At 44.0% G+C, this 25,233-nt stretch overlaps 1 protein-coding gene across 4 annotated transcripts in view; it reads left to right on the plus strand.

Moving 5' to 3' along the window:
- LOC126253029 (uncharacterized) overlaps positions 1-25,233 on the plus strand; it is a 344,974-nt gene that overhangs the window by 302,539 nt on the left and 17,202 nt on the right. For all 4 annotated transcript variants that reach the window (XM_049954093.1, XM_049954094.1, XM_049954095.1 and 1 more), the window contains one exon: positions 18,791-18,939. In XM_049954093.1, the coding sequence (XP_049810050.1) occupies positions 18,791-18,939 (149 nt within the window). The remainder of the gene's footprint in view (positions 1-18,790; positions 18,940-25,233) is intronic.

Below are 25,233 nucleotides of genomic sequence, written 5' to 3' on the forward strand. Positions count from 1 at the left end.
ACAGAAGTTGGAAACAGGGTGAAACAAGACATTACAGTCATCTGTATCACTGATTAGTGGTTTTGGATTTCCAGCTTGCCTTTCAGTTCCCAGCTTGTGGGGCTCCCTTTATGTTGTTCCGAGTGTGATTCAATTCAGCAGTGGCTTTTTGCAGTTGTCACCATCGTATTTTTCATCGCAGCCCTCTTTGATGATGGTCCATCAGGATCACTCAGCACGCACTTTCATCAGCCTTGTGACAGCAGATGATGTTTTTTCACTTTCCCGGTTTGTGGTATAAATCTTCAATACAGTGCCTCCTGAAACACCAAACTCTTTGACTATCTTGGTTACAGAAGCACCCGACTAGCATCGAAATTTATGTTCAGGCTTGCATTTCATGTAATATTTCCATATTTGTGTGCAACCCTTGTATTTGAAGATTTTATTCAAAAGCAATGAGGCTGATGGCGCTGCTGTTTGCACACTCTTGAACATCTTCCATAAACTTTCTGTAGAGGCACTTAGAGTTGTAGTAATAATTAATTTCATTCTGCCCTGTTGCTTGTGACCTTGGTTTGATGTTGCAATAGGTAATACATGAAATTACATCTCACCAACCATACTGAATAGTCGCCTTGCAGAAATGTTTGTTGGTGCAGTATTTTGAACATAAACATAAGAAGCAAACTGACTGTACACTGAGTGAGTTCCTCTGATTTAAACAAATACAAACTGACCTGCCCATCATGACCTACTTCAAACCATTTTGCATAACTAAACAGTAGAAGGTCCAGGTTGGAATATCAAAAACATTATAAAAAGGATTGATTGATACTCACCGTAAAGATGACACATTGAGCAACAGACAAGCACAATGGAAAGATTGCTACAAATAAGCTTTTGGCCAAAACCTTTTCTGAAAAGAAAAACAAAAATTTACACACACACACATTCACACAAGCAAACCCACCTCTCACACACTTGACTGCTATCTCCAACCACTTCAGCCAGAATGGAACTGAAACACATCGAAAGGGAGCAATGATCTGGAACTGGGCTGGGAACGAATAGCAGGGTAATCATGAAGAAGAGGAATCAACAGTGCATGGCAGAGCACCAAGAAACAACAGATACAGAACATGATTGCCAGGCACAGCATCGGTAGGCTATGGAAAGGGAGGGAAGTGGGGGGGGGGGGGGAGTATTGGTAAATAGGAAGGAGAAAAGAAGAGCATAGAAGCAGAAAAGATGGGCAATGGGTGCACCAGCAGAGAGCTGCCCACAGTGAAGGTGAGGGCAGGCAAATTGTGGCAAGGTGGCAGGGCAGAGGGTTTGGAAACAGTTGAGTAGAGAGTGTGGGAACAATAGGTTACTGTAGGTTTAGGCTGGGATGATTTTGAGAATAGAGAATATGTTGTAAGGATAACTCCCATTTGTACACTTCAGAAAAGTCAGTGGTGGAGGGGAGGATCCATATGGCCCAGATTGTGAAGCAGCCATTGGAATCAAGCATTTTATGTACATTGCATGTTGTGCCATAGCCACACTTTGGCAGTGGACAGTCATCCTGGTGGACAGCTGGTTAATAGTCATATCAATGTAGAAAGCTGAGCAATAGTTGCAGCAGAGTGTGGCACCCTCTTGTGCCAACCTGTTCTGGGCCGTGTATACAGGAAACCTCCCTAGCCTCCCAAAACCCCAAACCCCTGGTCTGATTGAGGTTAAAGGATGTTGTCTTCATGCTCTGGACTCAGGACCAGGGCACCATATCCTCATTGCTTCACAGCCTCAACACCTTTCCCATCCACTTCACTTGGTTCTACTCAACCCAGTGTGCTGCCTTCCTGGACATTGATCTCCTCCTCACTGATGTCTCCCTCCAACCTCTACCCACATTAAACCCCTCAACCACCAGCAGTACCTGCATTTTGCATTTTGACAGTTGTTATCACTTCGACACCAAAAAATTCCTTCCTTACAGCCTGGCCACCTAGGGGATGATCCCCACAGACCCCCAATCCTCCCACCACCCTCAAGAACCAACTACAAAGTAGTGATCCCTTCGTCACACAGTACTACCCCAGACTGAAACGATTGAACCATATACCTTGTAAAGGCTTTGATGATCTATCATGATGCTCTGAAATGAAGGACATGCTACCCAATATCCTTCCAGACCCCTCCTAAAGTGGTTTCCGTTTCCTATCCATTGCTCACAACATCCTAGTTTACCCATGCCATGCCCAATCCACCGACACAGCAATTCCTATTCCAGTCCCACTCCATCAGAGGCTGGACCAACTGTGAAAGCAGCTTTGCTGCAATCATCACACAGCGTTTTATGTTGGTATGATACATAACATCCTTGATTTCAGTGACTGCTTCACAGACCTGGACATCTAAATCCACCCCTCCACCACCGGCTTTTCTGAACTGCACAGATGGAAGTTATCCTTACAGTACATTCCTTGCTCCTGAAGTCATCATGGCCACAGACTACAGGAAACACTGTACACACACCCTTCATCCAGTTTTTCCATCCCCTCTGTCCTGTCACTGCCTCAGAATTTGACCCCTTCACCCTCACTCTGCATTGCTCTCTGGTGGTGCATCGATCAGTCTTTTCCCCTTCTCTGCTTCATTCTTTTCCACTCCCCATCACCCTGTCCTTTCTCTCACCCCACAGCCTCCCAAAGCTGCATCTGGAAGCCATGTCCTTCCACCTTTAGTCCCTGCATGCTCCATCGGGCAGCACGGATTCCTATTTTCACAGCCATACCCTTCTATTCCTTCTCTACCTCACTCCAGGTTATTGCTCTTACTTGATGCATTTCAGCTCCATTGTGGCTGGAGCAACCAGAGACAGCAGTCGTGTCTGTGTGAGGTGTGCTTGCTTGTGAAAATGTGTAGTGCATAACTCCTAGATAATTCACCAGAAGATACAGGTTGAGTTACAAACATATCCTCTTTTTAAAAATTATAGTTCCTCTGGTTTTACTGCTGAGTTTTTGTCCACATTGTGTTATACAGTCGAGAAGAAAAGGAAGGGCATAAGGAGAATGTTGTTTCAAAATTCTTTTTTGAACATGTGCATACTTGGACATAAAAGTGCAATGCAATATTCCTTTGTATATCAGCTAGTCTTATTATATACAGTATCATCATATCTGAATTCAGTATGATTACTCTTTTCTCGGAGGTGATACCAACACAGAACCTCTGAGACTACAACCACTGATGAAAGCATTGAGAAAGTAAATTATGTGATAATATTCAATTGGGAATTCAAATATGTGAAATACCTGATGCCACAGGCGTGTCACTACACAACTCACATTTGGCTACTGTCTCCACCCTTTGGGACCTGATTGAAATGCCCCTGTGTCTTATATGCATCAGTCTAGGGTGTGTGGTGGGGTTAAGAGGAGGCTTGGAGCTGGTGGTGGAGAGATAAGAGGATAGGAGAGGGGAAAGATGTTGTGAGAGGGGGAAGGTGATGTGCTGCTTGTGAGAGAGTACAGGGGTGTCGTGGGAACAGGGTGGGCTACTGGGTGCAGACTCGGGAGGCTGTTGTGGAGAAAGTGGGGATCAGGGGAGGGGAGACCTTGCTGCTATTGAACACTACCTTTCCCAATACCCGAGTGACTCCAAACCTACAACCTACCAGTTGCATTTTGTTTTGTTCTTAATTTTTTATTTTTTATTATGCCAGTACCAGTTTCAGGTTGCCTAATGATTCAATATCAGATGGCAAATATATTAATTGTCTGAAGCATTGTGGGAGTCATGTAAAGTGATTATTGTCAACTGGTTCGATGTTGGTGTACACAGTATTCTTGAAAAGATACTAAATGTTTTCCAGTGACGTTAATTGTACTGCACTTTACACACTTAGCCACAGGTAACACATTCGACATGCATTAAAAAACACCAACACCCAACCAACAGATATTAATTGCTCTATATGACTCCGACCCTGCTCCAGACAATTAATAAATCCACCATCTGATGATGACTCGCTAGGCAATCACAGTCACAGTGTTCCTCATCCATAATGGATAAAAGTTCTGCAACCTCCTTCATGGTCACTGTGACCACCTATATCCTCACCCACAATTACTTCTTATTTGAAGGGATCATGTAAATTTAAATCCATGGTACAGTAGTGACACCTACGTAATACCATCCTAGACCACCCTGTTCGTGGGCCGTCTAGAGAAATCCTTCCTAATCACCCAGAATCCCTGACCCTTCATCTAGTTCAGATTCATTGATGACATCTTTGTAATCTGGATGGGGGATGAGTACACTTTATTTATGTTCCTCTAGAACATCAGCACTTTCTTCCCCATTCACTACACGCGGTCGTCCTCACCCCAACTAACCACCTTCCTCAATGTTGACCGCCAACTTAAGATTTGTTGCATCAATACCTCTGTTCATATCAAGCATGCCAACACCCAATAACACCTCCTGTTTGACAGCTGACACCCACTCCATATCAAGAAGTCCCTTCCATACAGCCAAGCCACACCCAGTTGTTGTATCCGTAGTGATGAGCAGTCTCTTTCCAAAAATGCGAAGGGCCTTACAGAGGCCTACACAGACTGAAATTACCCTCCTAACCTTGTTGAGAAACAGATCTCCCTTGCCTTCTCTCTTTATACACCTATCATTTCTCACATATCCACTGCCTGGCCACAAAAGAGTACTCTCCTCATGGTTCAGTACCACCCAGGGCTGGAGTAAATGAACTACATTATATGCCAGAGTTCGACTACCTCTTGCCCTGAAATGAGGAATCTCCTACCTAATGTCCCCAGTTGCTGAACAAGCTGGCCACAGTGTCCTTCCCATTGGTGAAAGTTTTACAGCCTGTACCATCTGGATCCTTCCTACCAACACCAGCTTTTCTGAATTGGGTTAGTAGGAAAACTCTCTACTACAACATATCCATTATTCTTATAACGTCCCTGTCCTCAACCTTTGCTTGTCAGTGTCCTGCTCCTGCCTATTCCCTTCACTGCTCCTATTCCAGCATTACACATTCCACCAGTGCACATACAGTCTTTTTCCTTTTCTCTCTGTCTCTTCTCTCCTCTGTCCTCCCCCCGCCCCCCTCCCCCTGCCCACCTACACAGCCTCTTGACTCTGCACCTAGCAGCCCATCCTGTCCCTGCGTGTTCTCACCAGCAGTACATCCCCCCCCCCCCCCCCCCACACTGCTATCATGATATCCCTTCCACTCCCCACCCCATATCTCCTCCTTTCCCCTCCATCCTCCCAAGATTGCTGCACTTGTCAGATGCAAAAGAGTTTGGAGCCGGACCCCAGTAGCCAAGACAGTGTCGTGTGTATGAGATGTGTGTGTGGTGTGTGTGTTTGTGTGTGCGTGTGTGTGTGTGTGTGCGTGTGTGTGTGTGTGTACGTGTTTTACTTTGGAAGAATGACTTTTTGTAAGAAAACTTACCCTCATTGTGCCTGTCTGCAAGTCAGCGCCTCATCTGTGTGATGAGTAGCAACATGTCCTTTTCATAAATATTATTTTTATTTCATCCTGGATTTTCCATTGTTTGGTAATTAGTAGTGAGGTGTGTTTTACATGAAGAATTGGCTATAACTCTGAACCTCTTTGAATTGGAAAGGTTATGATAGTTCTGTAGCACAGCAGATCTAGTCGCAAGTTTTTGGAAGGCACATTCAGTCGTTTGTCATTTTACTTTCCACATGCCACACAATGTATAATACAGGTAGCATATAGTAAAAACCTGCAAAATTCCTGATACCCAAGAAACAAATATTTATAATTATCTCCCTGCTTCCTAATTGTGACATACAAAATGTCTATTAAAAAGGTCTTTGGAACACAAGACGGCAGTTCTTATCATGATACAACTTGGTTATTTCTCCAGAAATTTTTTTAAGTCTGTGTATAGCATGAATTTTTAATAACCATCTCATCTAACATGTGTTGGCACTCTCACAGATTGACTGTCTTGCCTATATAGTGGAGACTGTATGTGTCACAGTGTTTCTAATAATGTACTGCAGAGCAGATAGCATAGGGAACACCAGTTAGAAGCTCGTTGAGAATTTTACTAGTGGCTATAATATTCATCTAGTTCTTCATGTAATAGCTTAGAGCTTTCCCAGTTTGGATAATACTAAAGCAGTTGATTTTATCACCATTTTCTGCATTTTCTGTAGTTCCTTAGTAGTTACTTTGAAATTCATTCTACTCTGACAAATAAGAGGAAAAAGTAGTAACACTTTGTAACTACTAGATAATACGTTTATTTTGTGTATAAAAAGAAACATGTATGATGGCCACTGGAGAGGCCTCATAAATAAAAGAAGCGAAATACATATGACAGAAAGAAACTGCCTTTCATTTAGGAGTGTAGATGGAACATACCTCCATGAGAAGTGTATTTTAATTGTGATGGAGAGTAATATCCCTGTAAAGATGCATGAATACCATCCCTGTGTGAAACATTTCTGATATAAAAGGGAGTAGGTTCTGAATTATGGCCCTTCACCTCTCAGTAGAGCATGATTAATATTCAATGTAATCTAAAATTTTGCAAATAGCAGATGGGATTATGAAAATTTGTACACCTTTATGAATTCCTCCGCTGAAAATATCATGAAATTTCTAAGTTGTGTTGCATTTCCAAAGCACAGATAATTAATCTGCCACACTATCAGATTTTAAAGTATAAAATTACAACTGCAGTGGCTGATGACATGATTGTAACTGAAGCTGGTTCTGGTAGTACCACAATGTGGTTCTGTGGATGTTCTCCATCAGTGCATACACATGCTAGATTTCCAAGCTTGAAACGAGAGTACAAGGCTATGGAATGAATTGGGATGGGCATGGAGGTGATGTAATAATGTTCTTTATTGTCTCCCATGAAGTATCTGCTGCTGGGCATTTTCTGCCTGTTGGTGGTGTTTGTATGGACTAAGTAACAGGTTCAAGGCTGTTTAAGCTTTTTCTTCTTCTACTAACTTACTGCTTTTCCCCTTGAATGTTAATACAATACCCTCTGATTCTCTATTGCTCTATGGAAAGACTGGTGGTGAAGTGACATGTTGCACCAATGCTACAGTAAAAATTATGGTTTATTATTTTGTGTGTTGCTTCTTTGAAATACATGAGAATGAAGCTTATCAAAAAATTTGATAAAAATGGTTGGTACTAAAACTAAATAATAGTAGCCACCTTGCATGTTTGTTGTCATATTGACATTAGCGGGGGTTTAATATTTTGGCTGCAGCCTCCGTCTGTACAGGTTTTGATAACGTGGAACATAACTGTGATATTCTAAATAACTGTCAAACACATGACTTTTAATTTTGATTAAGTTTAATGAAAAGACTGAACTGCAGTTGCACTGTAGTTGACTGATATTGTCCTACAGAAAACTATATTTTTATGAATTGGTTTGGCGGACTCAGCTGCCCATCTTTAAGTATATTTCTAACAGTCAAAACCAGTTTACTTGTTGTTGATATTACAATTTTAATAAAGTTATAATTACTCAAATTGATTACAAAACCAATAGGACACAGCATGATGTACATATTGATTACTCAATTTTCATATCAAATTTGCAATATAAATATTTTGAACAATCTACAAATATTAAATCCTTAACATACAATCGCTGCTTTAAATTCTTTGCCAACATTTATGCCTAATACATGGTTGAATATTTTAAAGTAGCTGGGAATTTAAGGAGATGGGACCTGGATAAACTGAAAGAACCAGGGGTTGTACAGAGTTTCAGGGAGAGCGTAAGGGAACAAATGGCAGGAATGGGGGAAAGAAATACAGTAGAAGAAGAATGGGGGTAGCTTTGAGGGATGAAGTAGTGAAGGCAGCAGAGGATCAAGTAGGTAAAAAGACGAGGGCTAGTAGAAATCCTTGGGTAACAGAAGAAATATTGAATTTAATTGATGAAAGGAGAAAATATAAAAATGCAGTAAATGAAGCAGGCAAAAAGGAATACAAACGTCTCAAAAATGAGATCGACAGGAAGTGCAAAATGGCTAAGCAGGCATGGCTAGAGGACAAATGTAAGGATGTGGAGGCTTATCTCACTAGGGGTAAGATAGATACTGCCTACAGGAAAATTAAAGAGACCTTTGGAGAAAAGAGAACCACTTGTATATCAAGAGCTCAGTTCTAAGCAAAGAAGAGAAAGCAGAAAGGTAGGAGTATATAGAGGGTCTATACAAGGGCAATGTACTTGAGGACAATTGGATGGAAATGGAAGAGGATGTAGATGAAGATGAAATGGGAGATACAATACTGCGTGAAGAGTTTGACAGAGCACTGAAAGACCTGAGTCGAAACGAGGCCCCGGGAGTAGACAACATTCCATTAGAACTACAGACGGCCTTGGGAGAGCCAGTCCCGACAAAACTCTACCATCTGGTGAACAAGATGTATGAGATAGGTGAAATACCCTCAGACTTCAAGAAGAATATAATAATTCCAATCCCAAAGAAAGCAGGTGTTTACAGATGTGAAAATTACCGAACTATCAGTATAATAAGCCACGGCTGCAAAATACTAATGCAAATTCTTTACAGACAAATGGAAAAACTACTAGAAGCAGACCTTGGGGAAGATCAATTTGGATTCCGTAGAAATATTGGAACACGTGAGGCAATACTGACCCTATGGCTTATCTTAGAAGCTAGATTAAGGAAAGGCAAACCTACGTTTCTAGCATTTGTAGACTTAGAGAAAGCTTTTGACAATGTTGACTGGAATACTCTCTTTCAAATTCTGAAGGTGGCAGGGGTAAAATACAGGGAGCGAAAGGCTATTTACAATTTGTATAGAAACCAAAAGGCAGTTATAAGACTTGAGGGGCATGAAAGGGAAGCAGTGGTTGGGAAGGGAGTGAGACAGGGTTGTAGCCTCTCCCCGATGTTATTCAATCTGTATATTGAGCAAGCAGTAAAGGAAACAAAAGAAAAATTCGGAGTGGGTATTAAAATCCAGGGAGAAGAAATAAAAACTTTGAGGTTCGCCGATGACATTGTAATTCTGTCAGAGACAGCAAAGGACCTGGAAGAGCAGTTGAATGGAATGGATAACGTCTTGAAGGGAGGATGTAAGATGAACATCAACAAAAGCAAAACGAGGATAATGGAATGTAGTCGAATTAAGTCGGGTGATGTTGAGGGTATTAGATTATGAAATGAGACACTTAAAGTAGTAAAGGAGTTTTGCTATTTGGGGAGCAAAATAACTGATGATGGTCAAAGTAGAGAGGATATGAAATGTAGACTGGCAATGGGAAGGAAAGCGTTTCTTAAGAAGAGAAATTTGTTAACATCGAGTATAGATTTAAGTGTCAGGAAGTCGTTTCTGAAAGTATTTGTATCGAGTGTAGCCATGTATGGAAGTGAAACATGGACAATAAATAGTTTGGACAAGAAGAGAATAGAAGCTTTCGAAGTGTGGTGCTACAGAAGAATGCTGAAGATTAGATGGGTAGATCACATAACTAATGAGGAGGTGTTGAATAGGATTGGGGAGAAGAGAAGTTTGTGGCACAACTTGACTAGAAGAAGGGATAGGTTGGTAGGACATATCCTGAGACATCAAGGGATCACCAATTTAGTATTGGAGGGCAGCGTGGAGGGTAAAAATCGTAGAGGGAGACCAAGAGATGAATACACCAAGCAGATTCAGAAGGATGTAGGTTGCAGTAGGTACTGGGAGATGAAGCAGCTTGCGCAGGATAGAGTAGCATGGAGAGCTGCATCAAACCAGTCTCAGGACTGAAGACCACAACAACAAACAGCTTGTTCTTTAATGAAATTTCATATAAATTGCTAGTGTGTTAATGTGCACATAGTGAAAAGATGTGCTTTTTACCTAATTGAGTCATAATACTGTAGAGGTGACTTCACCTTTGTGGCGAGAGGAAGAGCCATTTTTTATAGGTCAGAATGGCATTCAGCTCCGCACTGTGGGCATGGTGGTGATTAGCAACCAAGTCACTATCTTCTGATAAATCAAGAGTGTGAAATTGTCACATGTTTATTCATCAGTTTATGGCAGTTGTGCCCCTGGTGTGCATCAAAGATGCTGATCTCAGTCGCAGTCCTCAAAGGCCTGGCCAGTTAACAGTGTAAATAGGCTGTGGTGTGATAGTGTCCTGCTGTCAACAATAAGGTGGCTCTAACCTGGGCAGTATGCTGTGACTGTTGCCAGCACTGGTGGGCATGTCAGTACAGGATGCACCAGAACATGTCCATTCGAGCCGTGGACCCTAGCGTAGAATGTAGCAACAGTGGCTGGCAGGGGTAGTGTATCCCACTGGGCAAACCAGCTGCAGGAGAGTATGTTCATGCAAGGCAGCTAGTCAGGTACATTCGTGAACCATAGACCCCTCCAGTATAAGACCTGCAGCTGGTGGAAGCCAGTCAGTAGGTGCTCTTCCAGCTGGAAGCACCAGTTTGACTATGAGTGATGTAGACTTCCTCTCAAGGCTGGCTGCAGGCTGTGATTGATACTGCTTGGATTCAAAGACCAGCATTTATGCAGGTTTGTCGCCTCATTGTTTTAAAAAGCCAATGTTTCCTGTCATGTAGGAGGAGAGAAAGCTAGTGCTGCCAAGGCTGTGCGAGAACGCCAGTTGGCATTACTCCAGCTTGGTTCTGTATCCACTGTGAGCAGTGTTTGTTCCTGTTGGCGGTGATGAGATGTAGACATGAGTTAACTTCGCTACAGCATGGTCAGGGTAGCAACTCTTGCTCCATCAGCTCTGGCCGTTATTTTGAAAGGACATGTTGGCTGCTTTTTGCTAAAGAATTCTTTAGCTGTTGATAGCCAAGGAATGCTTCAGAGGCTGTTTCCCCGATGCTTCTTACATCAAATTGTTATGACATCTCACATTAACTTGGTCATGCTAAGTAAATGAAACCAATTTGCAATTATATCATTGTTTGTATTTAAGCATAACACATTAGTCAGCAGTTAGCATAAATGAATAAATAAAGTCTTCAGAGAATTTGCAAACTTAAAAAAATATGTTTCAGGTAGTATACTTGGTGTGGTATCAAATATTCCAATATGTGCCTCACATTCTGTTTCATTACTACGAGGGTCGTTCAATAAGTAGTGCCCCACTTTTTTTTCTCAGAACATATTTATTGTTAAGAGTCAGAATTTGGTGACAATTTACATCAACATGTTTTGTCCATGTTCTCTTGCTGTACGCCAGCATAGTGGAAGAGCATGCACTGCTTTTAAAAGCTCTTGTCCTGTAGTCATAACCATGTTTTCACTGCATGAGTGACACTCTCATCTTCAAAGTGTGTTCCTCATAGTGAATCTTTAAGTGGCCCAAAGAGATCAAAGTCTTAGGGTGCCAGGTCTGGACTGTAGGGTGGGTGAGGCAGTGATGTCCAACCCAATTTGGTGATGTGTTCCCGTGTTCTCAGGTGTGTGTGGGGTGTGCATTATCGCATTGGAGCAAGATTTCTGCAAGATTCTTGTTCAGTCAAACACTTTAGAAACGGTTCTTGAGTTTATTCAGAGTCTTCATGTATGCCTCTGAATTGATGGTTGACCCTCTTGGCATCACATTCATGAAAATGATGCCATCACAATCCCAGAAGACTGTCACCATGACTTTTCCAGCAGGGGGGGGTGTCTTGAATTTCTTCTTTTGTGGTGAATGAGGATGATGCCACTCCATGGCCTGCATGTTTGTTTCCAGTGCAATGTGGTGCACCTAGCTTTTGTCCCCCATAATGATTCGTGACAGAAAGGCCTCTCTGTCAGTCTCAAAATGCTCCAACAGTTCAGATGAAATGGCTTTTCTTTGACTCTTGTGGTCCGCTGTGAGCATTTATGGAACCCATTGTGAACACCTCTTTGAATATATGAGAGTCTCAATCATTGCAGACGCACTTCCAATACTGACTGACGACTGTAGAGCTACTTGCCGAGTTGTGATGCTCTGGTTGGCACAAATAATGGCATCTGCATGATTCAGCATGTAGTGGACTGTTAAGGCAGCCAGTCCACAGTGAAGTAGCCGAAAGGGCACGCGTCAACTCACGCTGTCTGGCGTTAAGTCTGGAACAGGATTCGTAATGAATGTGATAAAGAAAAGAACGTAGCTACTAGAACACTTTAACTTTTATATCGTCCTTTGGTATACAGCAATCTTGATGAGACAAGTGAGACTATCTTAAGATACATGCAATGGTACAAATGGCGCCTTGCTAGGTCGTAGCCATTAACTTAGCTGAAGGCTATTCTAACTGTCTCTCGGCAAATGAGAGAAAGGCTTCGTCAGTGTAGTCGCTAGCAACGTCGTCGTACAACTGGGGCGAGTGCTAGTCAGTCTCTCGAGACCTGCCGTGTGGTGGCGCTCGGTCTGCGATCCTGACAGTGGCGACATGCGGGTCAGACATGTACTAATGGACCGCGGCCGATTTAAGCTACCACCTAGCAAGTGTGGTGTCTGGCGGTGACACCACATTCCTCCCCCGCAAATCGGCGAACGGTCATGTGATAAGGCTTCCGCCCGCCGTGGGGAGGACCCCATGTTGACGTATGCGATGGGGTGGGGAGCCTAACAACAGGCGAGGCTGTGCCACCCGCACCCTGCCATTCGGTCCGAGGGGAGCTAGGAAACGCCTGAAAACCTAGTCCAGGGTGCACGTCAACATGCGGTGTATGCGCCCGTAATGAGACAGGAGGGGCCGAAGGGTCGACCTCCATCGCGTCGGGGTATCCGACGCACGACGACATCTGGTCCGGAGCGGGCAAGAGTTCCACGGCGGAGGACAGCTGGTCACGGGAAGCGATCGGCGGCGCGCGACCCAGGGAGGCGCTGGGCGGCTGCAGCGAAGCGTCCACTGCGGGCGGCGCCGGCGGGAGAACAGGCGGCAGCGGCGGCGGCGCGTCGCCATGGGGCAAAATGGAAGGCATCGTCGGTAACACCTGGGGGTGAGGCGAGCCAGTAGATGGGTCCCCAGGGCGCTGACCGGACGGCACCGTCGCTGAAAGCAGACGGGGAGCGGCAGAACCCAGGCGACGACAGAGGCGCAGCTGATTGAGATGCCGACGCACCTCACCAGAGGCCCCCAAAACCAAATACATCGCGCGGCCGAGGCAGCGAAGAATGCGCCCTGCGAGCCAACGCTGTGAACCGCGATAGTTGCGATAGAAGACAACGTCGCCAGGAGCAAAAGCAGGAGTCTGCCGCTGTACAGGAACCTGATGCGGCGGATGCAGCAAAGACATCAAGGTTCGATGAGGACGACCGTGGAGCAACTCAGCCGGCGAGCGACCATCGCGGGGCTGAGAGCGATACGAAGACAAAAAGAGCAATAACGCGTCCTCCCGAGAATGCGACTCTTTCAACTTCAACATCTGTGACTTGAAAGTCCGGACCAATCGTTCAGTGGCACCGTTTGAATGAGGCGAAAACGGCGCGGATGTCAGATGTTGAATACCATTGGCCTTGCAGAATGACTGAAATTCTGCGGACAAGAATTGTGGGCCATTGTCGGAAACAATAGTCTGTGGAAGACCTTCAATGCAAAAAATAGCAGATAACGCCTGGATTGTGGCAGAAGACGTCGTGGAAGACATCCGGACAACAAATGGAAAATTACTGAAGGAATCGACAACAACCAACCATCGAGCATTCCAGAAGGGACCAGCAAAATCGAGATGTAAGCGTTGCCAAGGGGAAGTGGCTTGTGGCCAGGCAAAGAATTTCCGCGGCGGTGCGGATTGTTGTTCGGCACACGCCATGCAAGAAGAGCACATATTTGTAATCGCAGCATCGATTCCGAACCAAGTACAGTGCTGACGAGCAAGTTGTTTCGTACGCACTATACCCCAATGTCCTTGGTGGAGAAGCTTTAAGACAGAGGACTGTAACGATCGTGGGACCACGACCCTAGACTGATCATTATCAGAACGCAACAACAAAACACCACGTCGTAAAAAAGTCTCTCCTTGTGAGCAAAAAATCGGCGAACCAACGGATCCTCGATCCGTGACTTCGACAAGGGCCATTGCGTAGCAACAAAACGCAAAACAGTAGCAAGGACAGGGTCAGCAGCTGTGGCAGTAGCTACACGACGAAAATCAATCGGAAACGATTCGACCACGTCATCGGTTTCCGAATCAATGAACATGCAAGCAAGTTCGGAAGAATCGAATGCTTTATCCTCAGCAACAGGCAAACGGGACAACGCATCAACGTTGCCGTGCTTAGCAGTGGACCGATACAAGATATCGTAGCGGTACTGCGAGAGAAAAAGAGACCAGCGAATGAATTTCTGCGCTGTACGTGGAGGTACAGGCTTGTGTGGATGAAAAAGCGATGTTAAAGGTTTGTGGTCTGTTATGATGGTAAAGTGACGACCATACAAGATATCATGGAACTTAGTAACACCAAATACGAGAGCCAAAGCTTCTTTCTCTATCTGTGAATAATTTCTTTGTGCCGACGACAGCAATTTGGACGCAAAGGCAATAGGGCGATCATGTGAACCATCTTTGTGCGCAAGCACAGCACCGATCCCAAAATCCGATGCATCGACCATCAACAAAAGTGGTTTCTGGGGATCGAATGGTGTAAGGCAAGTATTAGAAAGCAACGCAGATTTCAACTGGCGAAAGGCGCGTTCGCATTCCGTCGTCCAGACAAACGGAACACCTTTACGGCGTAAGCGATGAAGCGGAGCTGAAATGGAAGAGGCATTGCGCAGAAAGCGATGATAATAGTTAATTTTTCCCAACACACTCTGTAGCTGCTTCACAGTCTGTGGCGAAGGCAAGTCCTGTATGGCACGGAGGTGCTCTGGACTCGGATGTATGCCTTGGGCATTGATTACATGTCCCAAATATGGTAAGTCACGAGCAAAAAACACACATTTGTCCTTCCGCAAGCAAAGACCATTTTGTCGCAGGACCTGAAATAATGTGCGTAGGTTGGCTAAATGTTCGGCTTCTGTCTTTCCGGAGATCACAATATCGTCCAGATAGTTTGCTGCAGTAGGGACCGACGCACAAACAGTTTGTAAATATTGCTGAAACAATGCAGGGGCGGATGCACACCCGAATGGCAGTCGTTTGAAGCGATACAACCCAAGATGCGTGTTAACCACCAATACGCGCTGGGATTCTTCGTCCACCGGTATTTGCAAGTATGCATCTGCTACGTCCAACTTTGAAAAATACGTTCCCGGGCACAGTTTGTCAAAAAGATCTTCCGGGCGGGGCAAAGGAAAAGTAGCAGTCACAAGTTGTGGATTCACAGTTGCCTTGAAGTCCACGCAAAGTCTCAATTTTCCGGAAGGTTTTTGCAAAATAACTAAGGGTGATGCCCAGAGAGAAGCCTGCACACGTTCAATTACGCCTTGCGATTCCAAATCGTTTAATGTTCTGGCGACCTCATCACGCAATGCGTGGGGAACATTGCGCGCTCTGAAAAATTTCGGTTGCCCGTTCACTTTGAGTTCCAAACGTGCTGCATAGTTCTTAGCGCAACCAAGGCCCGGTGCAAAAATGTCTGCAAATTCTTCACATAGACTAGAAATACTGGCTGAAGGCACAGTCTGATTCACTGATAGGACCTGGTTGACGATAGACAAGTTAAACAATTGAAATAAATCTAAACCAAACAAGTTCACAGCACTCCCTAGTAAGTCCTTGCAAAGTTGCAACCCACTCCCGATTAGTCTGACCGGCCGTACGTTTTGTACGAAAGAACGTGTACCTTTTTGCAACGACATTAACTGTTTCTTTGAAATAGGCATCTAAAGCAGACAAAATTTCTTCGTATGACAGAGTTGCTACGTCGCGTCGGGGAAACAATTTCACTATCACACGGAAGATGGACACACCGACACACGAAAGCAAAAACGGCTGCCGCTCATTACCTTGAATTCTGTAGGCGGCGAGATGAAATCCAAATTGTCGGGACCATTCTGTCCAAGATTCGTTGGCTGCATCAAAACTATGGAAGGACGGTGCAACGGCGTGTTGTGGCTGCGGTAGCGATGAAGCGGCGGCAGCCGCATCGTTTTGCAGCGCACGTTGACCCTGGACGAGCTGTCCCAGGGCATCCAATAACGCCTGCGTCTGCTGATTCTGCAAGCGATAAAATTCGGACAGTACATCTGGAGATTGTGGCGAAGCCATGACACAAACAAATTAGTGCAATACGAACGCTAAAATCCCTTTTTAGACTCGTCGCCAATGTAGTGGACTGTTAAGGCAGCCAGTCCACAGTGAAGTAGCCGAAAGGGCACGCGTCAACTCACGCTGTCTGGCGTTAAGTCTGGAACAGGATTCGTAATGAATGTGATAAAGAAAAGAACGTAGCTACTAGAACACTTAACTTTTATATCGTACTTTGGTATACAGCAATCTTGATGAGACAAGTGAGACTATCTTAAGATACATGCAATGGTACAAATGGCGCCTTGCTAGGTCGTAGCCATTAACTTAGCTGAAGGCTATTCTAACTGTCTCTCGGCAAATGAGAGAAAGGCTTCGTCAGTGTAGTCGCTAGCAACGTCGTCGTACAACTGGGGCGAGTGCTAGTCAGTCTCTCGAGACCTGCCGTGTGGTGGCGCTCGGTCTGCGATCCTGACAGTGGCGACACGCGGGTCCGACATGTACTAATGGACCGCGGCCGATTTAAGCTACCACCTAGCAAGTGTGGTGTCTGGCGGTGACACCACACAGCATATCTGGAGCAGTGGCTGTGACAGGGTGTCCCGAGTGTAGCTGATCATGGGGCTCTGTTTATGCATTTCCTGAGGCTTTCTTTACCCATTTCCCAGCTGTACTCCTATCAACTGCGGCATCGGCAAACAGTGCACACAAACATTTATGGATGTTCACCACAGTTTCTTTTTCTGCACTCAAGAATTCAATAACAGCACGCTGCTTGTAAAGTGAGTCGTATGTAGACACCATTTTGACGCTGTACTAAAACACTGCCCTGTGCCAGAACAGTTTGAAACTTTGCTGGCTCATGATCAAACATCAAATGCGAAGCACCAGCAAGGTCATTTGTCTCTGTGTATTAATGGCTTTCTTAAAAAATGTGGGGCGTTACTTATTGAATGACCCTCATATGTCAGTGCCATTTTTAGCAAAGAACTATCTGATATGATTTAATGTAAACCATGGCCTTTTGTCCAATGATGTCATCTATGGGAGACCTTCAGTTGTAAGAATCTTAGTTAGAGCTTATCTGTAATGGAAGACTGCATGTTGATGTATGAAAAATTAAAACTGTTTATACAACCACTAACAACTTGGATTTTAAAAATGTTTCTGCAAAGTGCTGATGATGGCACTGCCAGGCATGAGTTAGTGTGAGCTGTAAAGTAAATTTTCGCAGTGATGTCAATTATTGTGTGCGTGTTTAAATCAAATGGATCCAGTCCTTTCTATCGCTTCTGCATATTCAGACCTAGCCAGCTGTTCCATCAGTCCCCCCTCCCCCCTCCTCTCTCTCTCTCTCTCTCTCTATTCCCTTGCCCCCCCTTTCTCGATGGTGTTTTATGTGGTCTGCCACTATTGTGTTGTTTGTGATAAATGTTTATATCTGCATACCACTTACACCCAGTGCCCTGTAAGACCATTCCTCAAACACTTCAGTTCATTACTTCTCCATCTTTCCCACAGTTCATGATTCACTTCTGTACAATGTAGTTTTCAAAATAAAAATTCTCAGAATTTTTTTTCTCAAATTAACACCTATATTTGATGCTAGGGAACTTTTTTTTAGTGAGGAAGACTATTTTTTCTGTGCTAATGTTCTTCTTACATTCTCTTTTCTACCAAGATGGCAGAATTCCTTCCTACTCAGACTACTGTTCACCCCATTCGACAGACCCTGTAATCCTCCTTCAGTTTCACAGAAGATAACGGTGCTGTCAGCGAATTTTGTTATTGAAATCCATTCACCTTGAATTTTAATCCCGCTTCTGTACATTTCTTTTACTTCCTTCTTCAGTGTACACGTTCAGCAATGGAGGAGAAAGACTGCATCTTTGCCTAGTGCCCATTTTAATTTCAGTGCTTGTTGCCAAGCTGGCAAGTACAATGCAATAAGGTAAAGAGTATGCTCAAATGCCAACAGAAATGTGTGTCCCCCCCTGTTGTTAGTTTTTGTGACAGTGATTAATTGATTGAAGGGGTATATAGAGTCCTTCTTGTTGTATATCAGTTACTTCAATGTCTTTGATACTAATTGAAAGAGTAATTATAAATTTACATTAGCTTTTGTATAATTGCATTGCACCAGTTTGGTTCATGAAGATTCCAGCACAGAAGATAAAGCACCAGTAATTTATTCACATGTACGTAATGTGTTGGGCAATTTCTATATCGAAATAGCATTTATTAAATACATTAGTTACACTCACAGTCCAACAGCCCTTTCACAGTATACTCATTCAAATTTCTTAGACGTCTTCAGTGCATTTTATGTTATTGCGTACAATATATGCTTAATTTGTTCTCATAAAATTAATTTAAAACTGTGTCAATTTACAAGACCCTCCAAAAATGATTTCTTCTATTCGAAAGATGAACACAATAAAATTTCATTGAGGTATTACTGTTTGAGAAATGTAAGTCCATATCAAAAACCTGTGTTTTTCCAGTCTGTTGTTTTTAGTCATTTACTTTGTATTGGTAGAGTGAAAGACACATTTTATGAAATAATCTAGCTTCAAGTTAGTATAACTATCATTATAATATTATTATTTTCTTCATTTCCAGGAGTGGAGTGATTTTATAGATTTGAGTGGTTGTGCAACTTTTAACATCGGAGAAGAAACACCACGTTCAGAGTTACTTCATGGAAGTTGTTTCAAGACACCTGAGACTTCTCCATCGCGCACTATATTCCAGATAACACCATGTAATAGGTAAGATTTCTTTACTGCAGGTTGATAGTTATGCTAGCAGGTATAATGTGAACACAACTGTCTATATAATTTACAGCTGATTATGTACAAAAGTGGATCAAAAATGAACCAATCTAAATATTCTGTTAAGGGTAGTGGTTTGCAGTGAGAGTGGGACTTGTAAATTTGGTAGAACAGACTGGGAGATTCGAATCCATAGTACCATGGATGCAAGGCTATATTTGGCCTGTAACTTCCAGTAGAAATGAGGAGGGAATGTGAAGCACAGTTGTGTAGCAAGCAGTTGCAAAATTTATTGATAATAGAAATATTTAGCATAATAAAAAAATTGTGGGCAGTGCTCAGACATCCAGAATCAGTGCCATTGAAGTTTCAAGTTGGTTAGTTAGGTGTTTTTTTTCTCCCCCACAAAGAATTTCCTGAGGGATTAGACACTATGAAAGAGAGGTCTCAAAGGTGGCAGATAATAACCCCAACTGTGGAGAGAGTGGAAGAGCCTACGGAAGTAAACCTAGAATGAGAATTGTGGAAGCTCAGAGGCACTGAGGTGGCAGTGGTGTCACTAAGCTGTCCCTGCGCAGCACTAGAAACACAGCCAGGGGAAAAATGTGTTCCTGGTGAGAACCAGCCTTGGATCTAGATGTCCAAGGATGGGATCACTTCTGGAACAGGTTGTACAGCCAACTCCATGACGTGAATATGGTGACTGTAAGGAAAGGTCAGCCTTTCTACCATCCCAGAATGTCCACCAGATGGCATTAAAGCATTGAATTGTTTTACTAAAACAATCATCACATAATGGTACTGGAAATTCAGCAGAAAACATGTATTCCCGTATTAGCAAATACCTAAAAATATGTAAAATGTTGCTCCCATCAACTGAAAACAATGTTCTTGACAAAGACCCTTCTCAGTAATTAAAAGGGCCATGGTCTGGATTTTTGAGTTATTTGATGTATGACCTTGCTATGATGGTACACCAAATGGCTGCTGGAACAAAGTAAAAATATAACTGTTATACTTCCTAAGACGTGTAGCTCTAATGATGATTGCACGTTCAAGTTTAAAGTACTCCACAGATAAAGTAGTTCCCATTTGGATCTCTGAGTGGGAAATACTTCGGAGGATGTTTTTATCAGAAAAAACAAATTTGGCATTATATGCATCAGTGTGTGGATATCATAGGAATTACGAGGGGTGCCCAGAAAGTAATGCACCACTTTTTTTTTCTCAGCCGAAAACAATGCTACGAATGCAAAACATTATGTATGTATTATTTGAAGTCTCCTGAGTGAGCACGCCAAGTTTCTGTCACTTCTGACAGCTAGCGTAGCTGCAGGACAGTTTCAAAATGGTGTCTGTAGGTGATGTATGTTACAAGCAGTGTGCTGTGATTGAATTCCTCACTGCAGAGAAAGAAACTGGGGAATTTGCAAAAATGCTTGTGCAAAGTCTATGGAGCATCTGCTGTCAACAAAAGTACAATTAGTCGCTGGGCACAGAGGGTGAGGTCATGAGAAGGCAGTTCAGTGGAGCTCCACAATTTGCAGCAATCAGGCAGACCATCCACAGTTGTCACACTGACGCACCTGCCATTAAAGGATGCCATTCGTGGAAGACATTTTGAGGACAATGAGGAGGTGATTCGCACAGTGAAGCACTAGCTCTGCCACCAGACAAGGATTAGTACCGACAGGGCATACATGCCCTTGTTTCTCACTGGAGGAAGTCCATAGAACTGGATGCAGGTTACGTGGAAAAATTGGGTGTGTAGATAAAACAACATTCTCTCATGTGTGTTTCTCGGTATGTTCAATAAAGAATTGTTGATGAAAAAAATGCGGTGCACTACTTTCTGACATCCCTCATAGCTAAATGCGGTAACAGGAGGACAGGACTTCTCATCATATGAATACAGGCCAAACAACGCAAGATCAAATAGAGATAATACAGGATGAGATCTTACAATGGCTAAGAAAACAGAAATGTGGATGAGCTACAATGAACAGCATAGTGAATGCTTTATCATAACCACAATAGGCCCAAGGCCGATACCCACCATTGCGGCACAAGTTCATATACCTACTAGCTCTGGAACTGATGATGAGATTCAAACAGTGTACGATGAGATAAAAGAAATTATTCAGGTCATTAAAGGAGATGAAAATTAGGTGTGATAGAATTCAATAGCAGGGGCAGAACAGAAGGAAAGTATAGTGTTGGGAATTGAACAAGACCAAGAACAGCTTAAGAACCTGCAGAAACAGACTGTGGGGCATCAGCAGTGAGCTACCAGAGAGTAAGCTGGTGGACAATAACAAAAGAAAGGCAAATAACAGAGACAACACAGTGGAATAACCATACAGAGAGTAAACCAAGATTGAAAGCGTAAGACATAATGAATCCAGAACCAGACAGTGATAGGTAGTGAGATCAGTACAATAACACTGTGAAATCATGACTGACTGACTGAGTGGCTGTACTGCTGGCTTTAAAGGACAGCTGCAGGTGGCAACATGCCAGTGGGATGGGCATGTCTTCGTAGCCAGAAGTGCAGCAGCAACAGCAGTACTCATAGATTATAGCAGTGCTGTGTAACCTGCCATCATCTAGGTTCATGCTTTCTGGCAGGCTTCCAAACTCATGAAGTCGGGATACCAGATCCTGCCCCACCCCCTCCTCCTCCTCCTCCTCCGTCCTACCACTGAAAGAGGTGGATAAGCTATTGAACAATGCTTGGGAAGACGAACCGGTGGCACAGGAGGAACCCTGGCACTGAAACCAGAAGCTGGAAGAAAGAGCCTGGGGCATCTGACAGCATGCTGGGGTGTGATGACAGGGATGAAGATGGCCACAAAGGTGGAGACTGCAGTGAGTTCTCCACCTCCATGCCTGCATCCATGGAATCCACCACCGGTGCCCTGGAGCACAAATTGTACCCATGTTGTGGTAAATCAGCAGGAGTGGGCATTCCAGGTCTGACCAACTGAGCCACCAACCATGATGCAGCCAGGAGGCATGAATGGAGGTGATTGGTATGATGTCACTCCAAGCACCTCAAAGTATCAGCCACCGTAAGGCTTCACCCATGGGTGTCAACCACTGTAGCCATTATCCATGAGGGTTTCACCCCACGCACCATATGAACATGCTCATACAGCTAAACCTGGTGTGTAGTGCCTGCCACATAAGGTCCGAGCCTCTTTTTACTGTGGGGCCAGGAGATTGAGGAGAGTATGTGACTGCTCCTCTTGGAGGAGCTCCAGCAGACTATAGTCATAGACAAGCCTGGCCCTGTAGGTGTTCAGAAACATTGTGATTGCATTGGTGGTGATGGAAGTGCCCACCACCTTTAACACCTATTGCTTAAATGTTTGCACCATATGCTCCACTTTGCCATTGGAGAACGGGTGAAACGGCTCACTGAACACAGGTGCTTGATGCCATTGCATGTGCAGAATGGTTCAGAAGCTGTTGCCATCAGTTGGGTCCTGTTGTCTAATGCGATGGTGTAGGGAAGTTCTTCAATGGCCAGAAAATCTGGATGAGGCCATTGAAGGTGGAGTCAGCGGTGCTGGATGCCATGCTGATTGCATATCGGTAGTTAGAATTAGTGTTCACGATAGTGAACTTCATAGAGCCCAGAAAGTGGCCAGCAAAGTCTAGGTGAAGGCAGTCCCAGGGGTGGTGGGGAGTGGGTCAGGGGGTGAAGGACTGGGGGGGAACAGCCTGGTTCCAGACACAAGCAGAACAGCTACACACCATGGCCTTCATGTCTTTATTCGGCCTTGGCCAGTTGGCATGTCACTTTCCTAGAGCTTTCACCTGCTACACACTCCAATGCCGACAAAGGAGAGTTGCAAAACCTGAGAGCGCAGGGTGGAATGGATGGGTATCCACCTCTGTGTCAAGCAGAAGAACGTTGGAGGAGACTGTCAGTTGATGGAAGAGACAAGTCCAGACCTAGAGTTCTGGATCGGCAGCCCTCAGAGAAAAGTGGGCGACCAATGGAGCACAAAGTTGGGGTGCACTGCATGACAGGGTCACGGGACATGTCTGCAACTATATGAATAGCTGTAATGGAAAACCAAGCCAAGGCATGCTGTTGTTCCATGTCAGTGTGGAAACAGATTTCCTGCTCGTCAAATGCTGTTGGGGCCCCAAGGGGAGACAAGAGAGAGCACCTCCATCTGTGTGTAATGCCGTGCTTGTATTTAATGGTGTAATTGCGGAACTGAGGAAAAGTGCCAGATGCTGGAGCTGTTGTGCCGTCATTTCCAGGAGACAACAGCCCGGCCCAAAGAGTTTTTGATTCATGATGAGGGTAAACTTGGTCCTGAATTGGTAAACATGGAATTTTTTAATGGCAAAGACAATTGCCAAGCTTCGTTTTAGATTTGGGGTAGTTCTTTTGAGTGGGTGTCAGCATCTTGGATGCATAAGCAAGTCAGGTTGCCTTCCATTTGGAAAGTGGTTGCACTCAGCGACTGTTATATTGACTTGTAAATTATAGATTGCAGCAGTCAGTCGTCCTTGCTTAAATTTTATTATGCAGATCTAGATTTCAGCTAGAAGCTATCCATTCTCAATGCACTATTATTTTCGCTCAAAGCATGTAAGTCCCTGTTGATCGGGCTTCGCCCACAGTTCATTGAATACAATGGCTAGTTTCCAGCATAAATCTAGATCTGCATAATAAAAGTTAAGCAAGGACAACTGATTGCTGCAATCTATAATTTACAAGCATAAGCGAGTGGTTGCTCAGTACTGTCATTGTTCCTATGTGCCAGCAATGCGTTAATGCCATAGGGAGAAGCATCAGCAACCAAAACCAGTGGACTTGAGGGAGAATAGGATGTAAGGCATGACACGGAATGGAGCAGATGCTTTAGCTGTGTGAAAGCATGCGACAATCAGCTGTTCACTCGAACTGGGCACCCCTCCTTTGCAGTCGGAGGAGAGGGTGCATAATGTGGGCCACTTGTGGAAGGAAATAATAATAATAATAATAATTTACCTTCCAAAAAAGCTTGCAGCTCCTGTAAGCTTTGGAGATCGGGTGGAAAGTCAGTAGCAGCATACATTTGGAGGTTAATCAGAGTAATTGTAACTCCTGTGTCAACCTGGAAACAGACATCCTGGTTTGCAACCATAAGATTGGGAAACAACTTAGTGGTAGGAGGGGTGCTCTGAGTAACAGCTGCCCAAAGTTTGTGCACCGTCCCTTGACGCATGTGAGGAGTGGCATCCAATTGTCCCAATGGATGATGACAAACAGTTCGAAGATGCCCATCTTTCCCACAATGGGCGCAGTGTGACCAGAGACCCAATAAGTCCATTCATAGGTTTTCTATGAAGCAATCATGACGGGAGACTGCTGCTTACACCAAAGGGGCGTGACAGACTGTTCAGAGGTCCTTGACAAGTCTGATATCAACGAATCATGACACCACCTTCAGCAAAAAGACTTAAGAGAATTCTGCTCCTGAGGCAGCGGCTGGACCGCTGCTACCTGAGGTTGAACCATGAGGCATTCATTTGCTGCATGTGCGCTCTCGAAAGAGTGCGTGATTTTTAAAATACTGTCCACGGAAGGTTTGTATAGTTACAGGGCTGCAGTGCGTACTTCTGGATTGGGAGCAAATTGGATTACTACATCTTGAATAAAAGAATCTTCATATGAAGTTTTGCAAGCCAGGTTTGTACAAGTGAAATCACACTGTCAACTCAGTCCTTGCATATCCGTCACTCATGATCGGTGTAACTTAGCATCTTGTTAGTAGTATTGATGGAACTCAAAGCATTATGTGAACATGTGGAATCACTGTGAATAACACTTTTTAACAGCAATAAGCACATCTCCTCAAACATGAGTGTGACAGGTTTCGAGAGTGGAGCCAACTTCCTTAATAAGGTAAACGTCTCTGAAGAAGCGCAAGAAAGGAAGAGCAATTGCTGGAGAGCATGATTCAAAACCTGAAAATTGGCAGAGTGCTTTTTCAGCTGCTGCGAGTATATGTCATTATCCTCTTTGGCTTTGTTGAACAGGTGGGTGGCTCTCAGTCTAGCAAGTGACAGCAGCCTGTATGGGTGGGAGCCCTAAATCTGTAGGCAATCCTAAATACCCTGATGGAGCAAATAAGTTTGTTTTTGTTGGTAAAACTTCTGTTGTAACTGCTGCTGCAGGAGGAGCTGTTGCTTTTCTATAAGTTGCACGAGCTTTGCATTCGTGGGACACTGCTAACCCTGGACCTCGTTGCATATTATAGTGACAGGAATCAGACAAGACCTGGA

This window comes from Schistocerca nitens, chromosome 4 (genome assembly GCF_023898315.1).
Source record: "Schistocerca nitens isolate TAMUIC-IGC-003100 chromosome 4, iqSchNite1.1, whole genome shotgun sequence".
NCBI classification, from domain to species: domain Eukaryota; kingdom Metazoa; phylum Arthropoda; class Insecta; order Orthoptera; family Acrididae; genus Schistocerca; species Schistocerca nitens.